The following is a 15,389-nucleotide window of genomic DNA, read 5'->3' as shown; positions in this document are numbered from 1 at the left end:
ATATGTTTTTAAGGTACAAAAGTGCCAACGCATAACGTCAGGAATTGCTGTCACTGATAATAGTGTATAAATGCTGAACATGTTTGTACAAAAACATCCTCCCACTCCACCAGAACAGAGGTGTCAACAGAGGACAGAAGGACAGAAAAGGCTTGTCCCCACATGAAGCCAGAATTAATTTTCCCAGATTTATTTATGTTTTGGATGATAGAAAATATTTCAATAATTCCTTTCCAAGTAATTTGCAAAATTCCATGTAAAAAAGTTTTGATGATTCAGATAATGTACTTTTGAAACACTTGTATGCCCCTCCTTCTTTCCTTTCTCCTATGATCCACCCTGCTTTCCTATCAGATTCATCCTCCTTCAGCCCTTTATATTTTCCCCTATCACCTCCCAGCTTTTTAATTTATCGCCCCTCTCCTAACTTCACCTATCACATTCTAGCTTCTACTACTTCCTCAAACCCCAGCTTTTTTCTTCTGACTTCTTCCCTTTCCCTTCCAGTCCTGATGAAAGATCTTGGTCCAAAACATCGTCTCTTCAATCCTTTCCATAGCTGCAGCCTGAATTGCTGAGCTCCTTCGGCATTTTGTGTGTGTTACTCTGGATTTCCAGCATCTATAGAATTTCTTGTGTTTAGAAAAGTATAAATTTGTTCAAGAGCCAAATATTAATGTTAATTTCAATAATTTGGTTAAGGAAATGTAAACCTGGAAGTTATGTTAGTTAAATGCCAAAATCGTGGAATTAAATCTATGTGATTTGGCAGGTGTGATTTGATTATTAATAAGTTTATAACTATGTATAGCACCATCAGAATCAGAACATGGGTCTAATGGCAGGTTTTATGAATTTTTAATTAATGTAGAGTAATGCCCTATATATCATTATCTTCTGGGACTGGAGCACCTCTCTTCTGAATACAATAGACCAAAAAAAAATTAACACTTTAGTTTTGGGAAGCTGTAACAGACAACCCTCTCTGACTGCTGTTGGTAGTTTTATTTTAACCACTTGCCAAGTAAAGTAGTCAAAGGTTCTTTTCATTCAAAGTCTTGTCCCCGTCTCCTGAATGACTGTTTCTTGGGAAGGGGAGAATCTCCTTTGAGAAGGAATTGGTTTTATTTTATTTTGAACAATTGCAGAAGGGATGAAGCTCTTCCTGAGAATGTAAGAATGGAAGAAATAGGAGCGGGATTCGTCCATCAGGCCCTCTGAGATTGCTCCACCATTCCTCAAGTTCATTGGTGATCTTCCACCTCAGTTCACACCTTCCCTGCACTATCCTTGATTGACTTATTTCCCCTAATATCCTGAACTCTAATAATCTCAGTGAAGAAACTCAGTGAATAAGCCTCTGCTATCCACTGGAGTAGAATTATCTGAAGACTTATCACCTAATGTCTGAAGAAATTTCTCATCTCAGTTGTAAATGATCATCCTTTTATTCTGAGACTATGTCCTTGGTTCCTAACTCCTCAGCCTAGAGAAACATCCTCCCTGCGTCCACCCTGGTGCATCCTGTAAAGGTTTGATAAACCTTCAGGAAATCAACTCCCATTTTACTGAACTCTTAAGAACAGGGGTCCCCAACCTTTTTTGCAGTGCGGACCGGTTTCATGTTGACAATATTCTTGCAGACCAGCCGACCCTGGGGGGGGGGGGGCGCGGGATGGTTGCCAACGGACAACAGCAGTCAAATATGTTGCATTTACCCAGAGGAAGACTACAATGACCATGAAGCCTTTTGCGGGCACCAGTGCGCTTGCGTGACTTGCACATGTGTGCACCTGCCGATTATTTTTCCACAAATCATGTTTGGCGATTCTGTTCGGAGAGGGGTGTTAATCATGAATTGAATATCGGTGATAAGTGGCTACTACACTCAATTTTGTTTCTAAAAGGCTTTATCTAACAAATTTAATATTAAACACACAGCGCATTTTCCTCACATGAATATAGCGATAAGTCAATCATCAGGAGAGAACAGGGGAGCTTGAAGTAAGTGTTGAACGAACTTCCAGTAGAAGTGTCAGAAGCAGGTTCAATATTATCATTTAAAGAAAAATTGAATAGGTATATGGACAGGAAAGGAATGGAGGGTTATGGGCTGAGTGCAGGTCAGTGGGACGAGGTGAGAGTAGCGTTCGGCACGGACTAGGAGGGCAGAGATGGCCTGTTTCCGTGCTGTAATTGTTATATGGTTATATAAGTCAATAGCATCATAACATTTTAAGTAACGTTTGGATATTAAACACACAGCACATATTTTCCCCGTATGAACTTATAAAATCATTGCAACACACCAATATCGCTGAATCAGTGGAAGCCCTGGGCTTGCTTTCCTGCAACAAGACGGTCCTATTGAGGGATGATGGGGGACAGCGATACTCGAAGCGGGTTCCTTATGTCCAGTCTAATCCGCAATTTAGTTTTTGTTACATTCATTGCAGAGATATGTTGGAAATGGAAGCAACGTTTTCAGTGCTTCCGTGGCTATCTCAGGATATTTAGCCTTGACTTTGATCCGGAATGCCGGCAGAGATGTTATGTCAAACATACCTTTCAGCCCGCTGTCATTTGCAAGCTCGAGGAGTTGATCTCCTTCCCGCGCTGACATGGACATCGCGTGCGTAATGACCTCGCGTGCGTAATGGCTCAACAGTGGGCGTGACAGGGAATGAGGAAAGGTGCAGCTGACTCACATCGCCAAATCATATCATTTCCTCGCGGCCCGGTAGCGCATGCTCTGCGGCCCGGTACCAGTCCGCGGCCCGGTGGTTGGGGACCGCTGCTTAAGAAAACTGTCATAGTCTACTCAAGGGCTGCCATACAATATGAAAACAATCTGCTGGAGGAGCTTGGGGCTGATCAGCATCTAAAACATAGAATATAAAACTTTAAGTGCAGTACAGGCCATTCTGCCCACAACGTTGTGCGGACCTATTTAACCTAATTTAAGATCAATCTAACTTTTCCCTCCTATAAAATCTACATTTTTGTATCATCCATTTACCTATCTAAGAGTTTCTTAAATGCCCCTAATGTATCTGCCTTTACCATCACCCCTGGCAGAGCATTCCATGCACCCACCACGCTCTGAGTAAAGAACTTGCCTCTGACATCCCTCCTATACATTTCTCCAATCATCTTAAAATTAATTTGCTTTGTAGGGGCCTTTTCTGCCCTGGGAAAAAAGTTCCTGGTTATCCACTTTATCAATGCCTCTTTTCATCTTGTATACCTCTATCACATCATCTCTCATCGTCCTTTGCTCCAAAGAGAGAAGCCCTAGCTCGCTCAACCTATCATGCCCTCTAGTCCAGGCAGCATGATACATCTGTGGGAGGAAAGAAATTGTTGACATTTTCAAGTGAGAACCATCCATCAGGAATCTTCCATAGATGCTGCTCGACCCCCTGAAACTACTCCAGCAGATTGCTAGTTGCTCCGGATTCCAGGATCTGTGGTCTCTTCTGTATCCAAAAAACTGTTTAGTGATCCTTTACTCCAATTCTTTTATGGCAGATTGCTTTTACGTAAGGAGATTCAACTGAACATATTATTCCTCAAGTGGTTATTAAGGCCCTATATAATTGCCGCACGACACCCATATTCAAAGGAAAGGAAAGGTACGGTGCATCTGGAGTTTCTCCAGTTAGCGGACGATTTCCCACCATGCCACTCTGACGTAGTGGGGAACTACGTACGAGGCAAGTTACAGCAGTGGTTTGCCATTGCCTTCTGCCGGGTGAGTTTACAAAGATATCACCAGCTCGTAACCCAGCACGGATGGATTCGAACTTGGGAACTTTCGTCCCGAAGTCCAGCACTGATGCCACTACGCCACCGGCTGGGTGCCATATTCAAAACCCCTCACAATTAAAGACAACATTATATTGTGCTTCCAAAATGGAAAGCCAACAATCTCAGCATGTTGGCTTTAAGTGACTTGCAGTAAAGGACTTCATGCTTCCACTTATTTACCATTCTCAGCTCTTAAAAATGAATACACTGACTTTCTTTTCTGTGCACCAAAGTTTATGAGCTCATGTTTTTTGACATTATTACCTATTGACCATGTCCTTATCCATTTAGATGATTTGTCTATATTTCCCTGAAGCCTCTTCATATCTTCCTCCTTTCTCAAAATCCCATGCAGTTTTGAATTATTAGCTAATCCGCTAATTAGCTAATTATTAGTTGGATCACCCAGTTTTCCAGACAGTGAGCCTATTTCATCTGGTGCTCTCTGGGAATTTCTGGTTGGAGTACTGTTCCTGGCTAATCGCAGGAGAGTAATGTCAACGCTGAACCATTGCTGCCCGGAAATCAAGTAAACAGGTATATACACTGGAGCTAAGGAGGAGAGGTGATCTCCCTGTCTCTGACGGGAATTAACAGGACCAATACATTGAGGTTACTTCCTCAGGTTGGATCAAGGCTATGTTGAGGGCATGGTTTCAATGTAATGGATCCACCATTTAGGACTGAGATGAAAAAAGAATTATTGAAGGAATGGAATTGTTTTGGTTTTTCTACCTCAAAGAGCAGATGCCCTGACATTGAATTTAAGTAAGATTGAAACTCATGTACTTAATTTTTGATACGATGAGCAGAAAACATGAGGAATGGTCCAGGACAACCTACATTGAATATTGGAACATGAGGTCCCATGACCTACTTCTGTTCCTGTTCTGTTTGTTCTTACCAATTGTCAAAAACCCCAGTTTATCATTTTAAAGACTAATGAGTAACTATCAACAGAGAAAATATTGCATTGCAAGAGAGAGTGTGACCAATGCATCATGCTGATCTACATCATGCTGATCTAGCAGATATGATATATGGGTAGAGTACCACAATGCTATGTTACAGGGATAGTAATCCAACAAGCTGGCTTTATAAACTGGAAGTGGAGTTCCACTTCTACCATGGGAAATTGAGGAATTAAAATTACATTAAAAGCTACTCTTTGATGGTAGCTATGAAATTACTCTATTGCTATGATCATCCACCTGGTTTACTAATATCTGTCTGTAAAAGAAATCCATTGTCTGTAACCCAAACTGGACAGTATTCGACTTGAGACAGACAGCAATACTCAATATTTGACTCTTAACTATCCTCTGACAAGTGGCATAGAAAGACATTGGTCTCCGGCAAAGTATTCAAAGCAAACACAACGTTGCCTGTAAACACTGCTGGAGTTCTAGCTCTCCTTTGGAGTAGAAACAATTTCTGGTTTTACAAGTTAGGGAGGGGCTCTGTTATGTCCAAAAAGTTGTTACCTTGTTTTATTTAATTGCATCATTTCTGCAATCAGTTTCACTGAACTAGACTCAAGAGGTATCACTGGGTTTTCCAAAATCAACAAGTTAACATTCCAAAATATGCCAAGCCATCCCGCAGGGCGATAAACCACCACAATTTGACATTAGACCACGTACAGAGGTACGAGGGTAGATAACGAAAAGCTCTGTTTGAAACACATCTTAAGGGAATAGTGAGAGGAGGAGGATGGGTTTAGAGGGAATTCAGTGCTTTGGACTGTTGGAGATAACCAACAAAGGTAGACCAAAGAAATTCAAACTCTAAGGAGCAGTGATGATTCAGGTTGTTGCACAGCCAGAGGACATTACAAACTAAGTGAAGGGAATAGAATGATTTGAAAGCAGCTTTCTGGATTTTAAAATCAAGGAGAAATGTAGAGGGTAGAGCAAAAAATAATGTGCTGAAAGAACTCAGTGCATTGACCAAGGGGTAGTTGATGTAGGGTCTAGACCCAAAACGTCAGTCATCCCTTGCTTCCACAGATACTGCTTGACTTGCTGAGTTCTTCCAGCACTTATTGATTTATTTTTCTTTTGATATTAAAATGCTGCATTACAGAGAGCCAAGCAGTGTCAACAGGCACTTTAAGAAATGAGCATCAGAGTTTGGCATTGCAGAGAGTAGAATGAAGGAGATTGACCAAGTGTGCAATATTCATCCAGATCGAGCAAACACATGGATACTGACTTGGGTGGCAAACTGTGGTGATTTTGAGGAGCGATTCAAAGTTAAATTTTCAAAGTAAATTTTATTACCACAGTACATATACGTCACCATATAGAACCCTAAGATTCATTTTCTTGTGGGCACATTCAACAAATCAATGAAAGATCAAAATCAACCAGAATGCAGAGCACAACAAACTACAAATGCAGATATAAATAAATAGCAATAAATAATGAGAACAATAAAGAGTCATTGAAAAGTGAGATCATTGGTTGTGGGAACATTTTAATGAGCAGCAAGTGGAGTGTAGTTATTCCCTTTTATTCAAGGACCTGATGGTTGAGGGGTAGGAACTGTTCTTGAACCTGGTGGTGCCAGTACTAAGGCTTGTGTACCTTCTAATTGATGACAGCAATGAGAAAGGTGCATGGCCTGGCTGGTGGGGTCTCTGATGATGGAGTGTTTATTTGGAATGATGTTTTAATTTTACCAAAGGGATCTGAGGGTCATCACCTGCTGCTCATTTAAACCCAAATCTTTGAGGAAAAAGTAGTATTGCAGATAGAACCATGGTGTTGTACAGCACAGAAACAGGGCCTTTGGGCTAAATGGTCTATCAACCAAGGTACCTACCTAAACATCTGCAGCTACCAACCTTCTAATCACCTATATCCTTCCCTATGATATCACTGTTACCTTTCAAGACAAATTGGCTCAATCCAGAGAGAACTGCAGGTAACTGGACACTATAGAAGTGAAACATTCCTCATTACAGCACAGAATTTGGCTATGAGATTGTCTAATATTATTTCTGCTTTCTTGCTGTTCGAAGCACCCACCATGAGATAACTGCTGCTGATACCTTTAGCAAAGGCAGCAAATGTCCATGATCAAGCAGTGAAAAGTCAGCGCCTTAAGGGCATGAATAGAACATTAAAGTGTGTCACTAAGCCTTGGCTTCAGTTGCATGTATTCTCAATGTGAATGATGATCAAAAAACCGGTTCAGTTTGTTCTCGCACCGTATTTGGAACAGTGATAAAAGGTATCTCAGAAGGATTCAAAGAGGTAGTGGGAATAAACTTGCAGAGAATGTTATGGTCAAGCTATGGAAAGCTTTGAATAAATTTTTTTGATCATCTTACCACAGGAAAGCAATAGATTAGCACAATTTGCTGTTATATGACATTTGAAACTACGGAAATCTGCAAATTTTTTAACACTGACTTTCCAATATTAGGTAATATATCCGCACTGGTGTTTTTTTTTCTTGCCCTTTTCCGTATGATGCTTTGCTAGTCCTCTCATATCCATATGTACTTTTAAACATGATCAATTCCATTCCAAAGCCTTTCTTTGTCAAGCATGAAACTCCTTTCTGAGGTAGGTGCTCTTGAACATTTAACCCAGTTGCATGAGGCTTTTTAATCCACTATGAGATTGCACTTTACAGTTGACTGTCAAATATTAGCTCACATATAGTGGGTACATGAATGCAGCAGATATGGCTGGATACAATGGGACATTTACTTTCCAATCTAGTCTTATTTGAGGAGTTTGTATTTAACATTGTGTACGTAGCCCCCAGAATGTCACTGTAGTTCACCTTGACCATCATCAGTGATACTGATGAGTCAGCATATAGGAGGAAGATTGAAATGCTGGCTGTGTGGTGCCAGAATTTCACACTTAAGACTGTGAGGATAAGCACAGCTCCAATGCCATACTTAAACTAGCTGATGACCCCACTATCAAAGGCCAAATCAATGGTGACAAATCAGAATATAGGAGGGAAATTGAAAATCAGGCAGAGTGGTGCATAGCAACAACCTCTTACTCAATGTCAGTAAGACCAAGGAGCTGATTATTGACTTCAATATATCACTATTTATTTATTTTTATGTTTGCATGTTTTGTTGTCTTTTAAATACTAGTTGAACATCCAGTTGGTGCGGCCTTTCATTGATTCTATTATGGTTATTATTATATTATGGATTTATTGAGTATGCATAAAAGAAATGAACATTAGGGTTATACATGGTGACATACTTTGATAATAAATTGACTTTGAACTTTGAATTGTGGAATACAATACCACACATAGTAGAACAGCGTAATAAAGCCTAGGGACACTAACAATGCTCAGCTAACATATCACAGCTTCTGGCCTGTAGGTGTTTTGAAATATTAGGATTCTTGTGTCATGCAAACTCCCTTTGGAGAGTGAAAGTATCTATTGTGTGAAGAATTCATAGAAGAGCACACATTGCTTCAGAAATGACAGCCTCATTTTTTTTCTTTTCACATAAATGAAGACCTTTTTCCATTAATCACTAATTACTTAATTATAAGAGTTACAGAGCCTGTGTAGCTAATTTATCTTTCAGAAAATTTGGATCAAAGTAATTAAACCATGCACGCACGTTGCATTTACTACTTTCTCGCAATAGCCTTAACTTTGATGAACATTTTCATTACAACACTGAACACCCCCTTGGTAATAAGACCAAAAGAGTGTGAAGGCTCACTCAGTGAAACAAGGATCTGTAGTCTATGACATGTCCTTACTCTCATCCATCTCCAGGTCTCAATCAAAATTTTCAACACTAAAGCAGGAATTGAATATTTTTATGATCAAATCAAAAATGCCACTTTGATTTCAGTGTGTGAGGTTATTCCTGAATCAATTGCTAAGTTGGTGGGATAGGATAAAAGTGAATACTGGAGGGTAGTCTTTAGCGTAATGCTATCACAGTGCCAGTGACCCAGATTTAATTCCACTGCTGTCTGTAAAGAATTTGTACATTCTCCCTGTGCCCATGCGGGCTTCCTGTGGGTGCTCCAGTTTCCTTCCACATTCTAAAGATGTACTGGTCATTAAATCAATTGGTCATAAGGGTGTAATTGGTCAACACTGTTTCATTGGGCCCCGAAGTCCTATTACTATGCTGTATCTATGAATAATAAAAAAAATATATAAAATAGTGTGGATCTGAAAAACTGAACAACTAGAAATTTTTAAACAAGTATTGTAAGTATGATTATATAGAAATGTAAGCACAGAATCAGGTTGTTTACTCTCTCCATGGTACGCAATGTTTGGACTAAATAACCTGATTCAGATTGCAGTTTTCTCTAGTTCTCTCAAAACCTAATTTCCCATTGAAACTCATCACACGCTGACTTGGCTTCTCGTCCACTGTCCCTGTACTGTTTGCCTCTGTTACTCCCTGTAGCAGTTCCTGAGGTACAATGATTCTCCCAAATTCTCTATGGCATTTCTTGGCTGCTATCTTGTGTGTTTAGCCTTGCATTGTCAAGAATTGGACCAAATTATTGAGTTATTAGGGTGAAAGGTTACCCTCTTTTTACATACAAAAAACAAAGAAATCGGAATTGTGTATTATGACAGGGGAGATTGGGGAACCAGCATGTTTGAGAAAGCAGATTGGATTGAAAGCAGATTCTCACTGGATGATCGCCCTTTAACTCTCATCAAATCAGACAGGAGGCAAGGAACAGATTCTGCAAAAATTTGACCAGGGGAAAAGTAGATCCCAAACTTTCAAAAAAGAACCATGATTCTTGATTCAAAGACTCAAAGTACATTAATTATTAAAGCTTAAACTTATACAACCTTGAGATTTGTCTGCTTACAAGCAGCCGCAAAGCAAGAAACCTGAAAGAACCCAATTTTTTAAAAAAGCAACCCAGAGAAAGAGGGAAAAACAGAAGTCATGCAAACAGAAGAAGTGAGAAATAACAGCATTCCAAACCAAATTGAATCCTTAGATCCAAATCCCTGATGCAGCCCTGAGTAGGCCTAAAGCCTCGGTATTCATCCCACCTCTCCCGGAAGTTCCGGGAATCTCCCGCATATTGATAGCGGCTCCTTGACGCCAGCAAATTATATACAAGATCCCAGAAATTGATTTTTTTGAGAGCGAGCGAGAGGGGGAGAGAGAGAGAGAGAGAGAGACAGACAAAGACAGAGAGAGTGAGTGACAGGCGTAGCGAGAGAGTGACAGAAAGAGCATCCTGATTGGTCTCTCTTTGTGCTAAGTAGACCTATCAGTTTTCTCTGTGGGTGGGCTTTACAGTCGACCTCTCTCTCTCTCTTTCATTGTCCATCAGTTCAGTTTAGTGTCCGCAGCGCCATGGCAGAGTGTTCCAAAAAAAGAAAATATAAAATGTACGTCACCCCAGACTACACTAAAGTGTACCCCTGCCTAATAGGGGTGAAAAATAATGACAGTGTTGCTCACTGCACTGTTTACAACAGTGACTTTTCTATCGCCCATGGTGGGCTAAATGACAGTAAAAGTCATGTTGAAGTGAGTCCTGGATTATGTCTCAACTAACGTTGTAGGACTGGTGCCAAACTACAAACGTTTGCCAGTTGATGAGTTCTGGGGGAAGCTGTCCAAAGTAAAATCTGTGAGCACGGGGCAGTTGAGATTCAAAGAGCTCTGCCAGTTGATGAAGCTGCTTTTGGTGCTGCCAAGTTCTAATTGTGATGTAGAAAGGGCATTCAGTATGGTGCGTCACATTAGGACAGAATTCAGAAGTCAGCTATCTCACGAAACACTTGTGAATCTGATGTCTTGCAAAATTAATAAATTCATTGATACAGACTTCTGTGAAGTTGAGACTTCCAGTTGAGACCTCCCTGAAATAAGTTATTGCAGGGTGGGATGTCTGTTAGTGGGTCAAATCATTGCAAAATTTGCAGATATGAGTTGTGATTATTATGATTATGTATCATAACGGTGAAATCTTTTGTTCCAGATGTATAATAGGTCACACAACGAAACAGAGTTAAAAGTAAATCTCTTTCTTATAAGTTTAATGGGTTTGTTTCAGTGAATGTGTTCACTGTTGACTAAAATATTCTAGTGAACACTGTCACTTAGCATTGCCGCAGAAATTCAAATGAATGCTCCCCAGTACAAGTCACGTCTGCATGTCTGTAGTACACAAATTCAGGTTAATTCCCATACATGGTTCCTTCCAATGCATTGGATACTCTGGACCAAGTTCAACTGGGCACTACTATTGTAGGGCAATCCTGGGACAAACAAGGACTTTGCAGTGCAAAGCCAGAATAGCAGCCCACCAGCTCACTAATCTCACCCCATTCTTGCAAATGGCCCTGACACTCTAATCTCTCCACCTTCAGCACCCTGTCATTCAGTTCTGCAATCATTCTCCCCCAGGCTTCAAGCATCCAGAAGCCTTAGTTTCTCTAATACCACATACTGATCTCTTCTTATTATCCAACGTCCTGTTCATCCTCACTATCAACGTCCCCCAAAAAGACAATGTCCTATCAGCGTATCCTCCTAATCAATCTCCCAAGACCCTGACCTATTTCCACTCTGAACTTAAGCTATCAATGCTCATAATCAAGGCTTTCCCTCCACTAATTTTCACCTGACACTCTTAGTCCCCCAGTCTCCCTTCCTTTTGATCCCAATAGAGGAGGTCCCCAGTGCAATTTACGGACTTCACATCACACCTCACAGTGGGATCAGCTCAGGCATCAACCAATCATCTTCCCTGTCCCTCTAATCAGCCTCATTATCCCAGACAGCAGTCTGATCATAGACCTGCCCTGGGACCTCAATCAGGCCCTTGACCTCTGCCCCGATCTCCCTCCTGATCCCGTTCTTGTCACATTCTTGGCTGGCACTTCGCTTCTTGTGAAAACCTACAATGCCTGTGCATGAGCACTCCAGATCCCAGGCTTTCGATGGTACAAAATTCTGCAGCAATAAGTGCATTAAATGAAAATCTAGCAGCCTTGGTCAGATTTTCTAGACCACTATTGCTTCCTACAGTTTGTATCAATGATTTTTTAATTGCAGAACTTATTCCTTTTGATTTAGGATCACTTATGTAAACTCTGACCTTATTCTTTCTGATGTTTAACAAGTATGTACAGAACATAAAACATAGAACAGCACAATGGAAGAACAGCCCCTTTGGCCCACAATATCTGTGATCACTGTGAAGTTGAATTAAACTAATTCCCATCTGCCGGCACAGGATCCATATCCCACCATTCTCTGTTTGTTCATGTGTCTTTCTAAATGCTTCTACCATGACTACATTGTGTGGAAGCTTTTCTGTCTGTTTTCTGCTTTGAAATTCCTTTGACGTAAGTGGAACCAAATCCTGGAAGTAGAACTTGTAATCTCCTTTCATTCTATTGTGCTGTCATCACTAATTTCTAATCCTACATTTGAATCTCTTTCTGAAAATCATATCTGATAACAGATACTCAAATGAGGGAAACAGAATTCATTTCAAAATCACAAACACGAGAACTGAATTGAATTGAATTGGCTTTATTACTTACATTCTCCATAAACACGAGTAAAAATCTTTACATTACGTCTCTGTTCAAATGTGCAATGTGCAATTTATAGTAATCCATAATAAATATTATGTACAACAGGATAGTCAATATAACATAGAAATACAGTTGTGTCAGCATGAGTTCATCAGTCTGATGGCCTGGTGGAAGAAGCTGTACCGGAGCCTGAAGGTCCTGGCTTTTATGCTACGGTACTGTTCCAGATGGTAGCAGCTGGAACAGTTTGTGACTGGGGTGACTTGGGTCTCCAATGATACTCCAGGCCCTTTTTACACACCTGTCTTTGTAAATGCCCTGAATAGTGGGAAGTTCACATCTACAGATGTGCTGGGCTGTCTGCACCACTCTCTGCAGAGTCTTGTGATTGAGGGAAGTACAGTTCCCATACCAGGCAGTGATGCAGCCAGTCAGGATGCTCTCAATCATGTCGCTATAAAATGTTCTTAGAATTTGGGGCGCCATACCAAACTTCTTCAACTGTCTGAGGTGAAAGAAGCACTGTTCTGCCTTTTTCACCACACAGCTGGTATGTACAGACCATGTGAGATCCACAGTGATGTTTATGCCAAGGAACTTAAAGCTTTTCACCCTCTCAACCCCAGATCCATTGATGTCAATAGGGGTTAGCCTGTCTCCATTCCTCCTGTAGTCCGCAACCAGCTCCTTTGTTTTTGCGTCTTTGAGGGAGAGGTTGTTTCCTGACACCATTGTGTCAGGGTGATAACTTCCTCTCTGTAGGCTGCCTCATTATTATTTGAGATTAGGCCAATCAGTGTAGTATCATTGGCAAATTTTATTAGCATATTGGAGTTGTGGGTGGCGACACAGTCATGTGTACACAGACAGTAAAGGAGGGGTCTTAGGACACAGCCCAGAGGGGCACCTGTGTTGATGGTCAGAGAAAATCTGTAGATGCTAGAAATCCAAGGCAACACACACAAATTGCTGGAGAAACTCAGCAGGCCAGGTAGCATCCATGGGAAGAGTGGATGTTTTGGACTGAGACCCTTCATCATTTCAAAATTATTTTAATGCATTAAACTATCACTTCAGAAACATTTTTTGAGTGAGGCACCAGACAGTGTTAAACCTACAGAGAAAATTTGTGAAATAAACCCTACAACTCTATTTTTAATGATTAAAATAAAAATAGTGTGTTAGTGCAACGTGATGCTCTTCACTGGCAGAGAATTATTGCTGGGTCAGTTCCCATCATATATTTATTTAAAATAATATCTCACCCTTTCATAAATGTTGCATGGTGTGTGTGTGTGTTTGTATTTTTTTTGTCTGTTTGAACAGAGAATAAAGGGATTTGTTGCCTTAGGGTTTAGAATGAACTTCTTTGATGCCTCCCGCCTATGTCTTTTCCTGCAAATACTTTCGTTGACACAAGCATGAAGATAGTGGCCGAGTTCAGAAGGAAATAGGAAATATTTTTTAAAAGCAGGCCAGCATATTTATTATGATATTTTCTTCTGAGGTATTTACAATTTAGTTGTAGTGTTAGATATAATTAATATTAAACTTGCCATTGAGATATGTGTGACGCTGGAAAAGCCACATTGATTGCGCATCTCCGTTAGCCCGTCCGAAGGTCAAAAGCAGCAGACTTGTAAACTTAAATAAACTTAGATTAGCATAAACACAACTACCCACTAGTTTCACATAAGCTAATGGATGAATTCAACAGGTCAGACAGCATCTATGGGGGGAAATGGACAGTCGATGTTTCGGGTTGAGACCTTTCCTCTGGACAGAGGAGTGTTTTAACCCAAAATGTCGACTCTCTATTTCACTCCACTGATGCTACCTGCACCATTGAGTTTGTCCAGCATTTTTGTGTGTCATCTTAGATTCCAGCATCTGCTGTTTCATGTATATCCATTGTAACACTGCCTGACCAGCTGAGTTGTTCCAGCATTTTCTGTTTTATTTCAGCTTTCTGGCATCTGCAGCTTTCTTTTTTCTATTCTTGATTACTTTTTTTAACTTTCATTCAATTCTACCGCCACTGTATTGGGATATGAACTTGTTTATCTCCATCATTAAGTCAGTAATGTTCCAATAAGTTCCTACTTCATGAGACTCTCTTGTGTACTTCTGAAATATTTTCCCATACTGAAGTTTAAGATCCATTCTTCAGGCTTCCTGCTTAATTTGAGAGCACTCCTGTATACATCCTTCCACCCCCCCCCCACCTAAAAATCCTTCATGACTTGAAAGCAAAACCAGACAAAAAAAGGCTTTCATAATCCTGTACATCTCTAATTAGCTGTTTCCTGCTTTAAATAATCTAAATTAATGGGATTAAAAATCTGCATCTAGTTATTGGTTTATGTTTGCTTGCTTTTTATTTTGACTTATTCTAGTCTTTTATCGGCTCTGATTGAACATTACCACTTGTTTGTCATCAGCTTCTTTTGTGTTATTCAGGAAAAAATGATTAGCACACCAGGTTAAGGCATGACTGTGAAATGAATTATGCTTTTCTTTATTTCTCCAGGCACAGTAATGTTTAAAAATAAACCATAGCCTTCAAATACATCAAAAGGAGGCATGCCAGATCTAACAGATGTTGCTAACGGCTGTATTGGAAGTGGTGTTATATGTATTCAGATTTGCACGTACACTTGATCTCTCAAAAGGTGCTTTCATTTGAGGTGTTGGGGAAAATAAGTTAGTTGCATTCTATTGCTGAATCCACTGCTGTTATGGCTCAGACTGTGGCTCCCAGGACATTAAATTATCAAATGATTTCCCAGATTATCAAACGAGTTCCCACAATATTACTGCCCTACTTTTTCTCCCAATAAGATGCTTCTTTTAACCGAACTCCTTGACAAAACATTGGGATCACTAGTTACTACAGTAGTTGGGATCACTAATTCTAGGTTTTGTGGCGTAAGGCGGCTTTAAGGAGCAACACACAAAGTGCTGAAGGAGCTCAGTGGGTCAGGCGGAGGCAAATGGACATTTGATGCTTCAGATCAAGACCCTTCATTTGG

At 40.3% G+C, this 15,389-nt stretch overlaps 1 protein-coding gene across 3 annotated transcripts in view; it reads left to right on the top strand.

Moving 5' to 3' along the window:
- Positions 1 to 15,389, top strand: part of LOC134346787 (dachshund homolog 1-like) — a 586,859-nt gene that overhangs the window by 559,875 nt on the left and 11,595 nt on the right. Inside the window, exon 12 of one of the 3 annotated variants that reach the window (XM_063048436.1) lies at positions 508 to 698. The exons of 1 other annotated variant lie outside the window; for it this stretch is intronic. In XM_063048436.1, coding sequence (XP_062904506.1) covers positions 508 to 578 — 71 coding nt within the window. In that variant the 3' untranslated portion in view covers positions 579 to 698. Of the gene's footprint in view, positions 1 to 507; positions 699 to 15,389 lie in introns of those variants that run through there. One more of the 3 variants, XM_063048439.1, reaches the window with a different exon arrangement.

Source organism: Mobula hypostoma, chromosome 5 (assembly GCF_963921235.1).
Source record: "Mobula hypostoma chromosome 5, sMobHyp1.1, whole genome shotgun sequence".
In the NCBI taxonomy this organism is placed as follows: domain Eukaryota; kingdom Metazoa; phylum Chordata; class Chondrichthyes; order Myliobatiformes; family Myliobatidae; genus Mobula; species Mobula hypostoma.
This window is presented reverse-complemented; position numbering and strand designations above follow the sequence as displayed.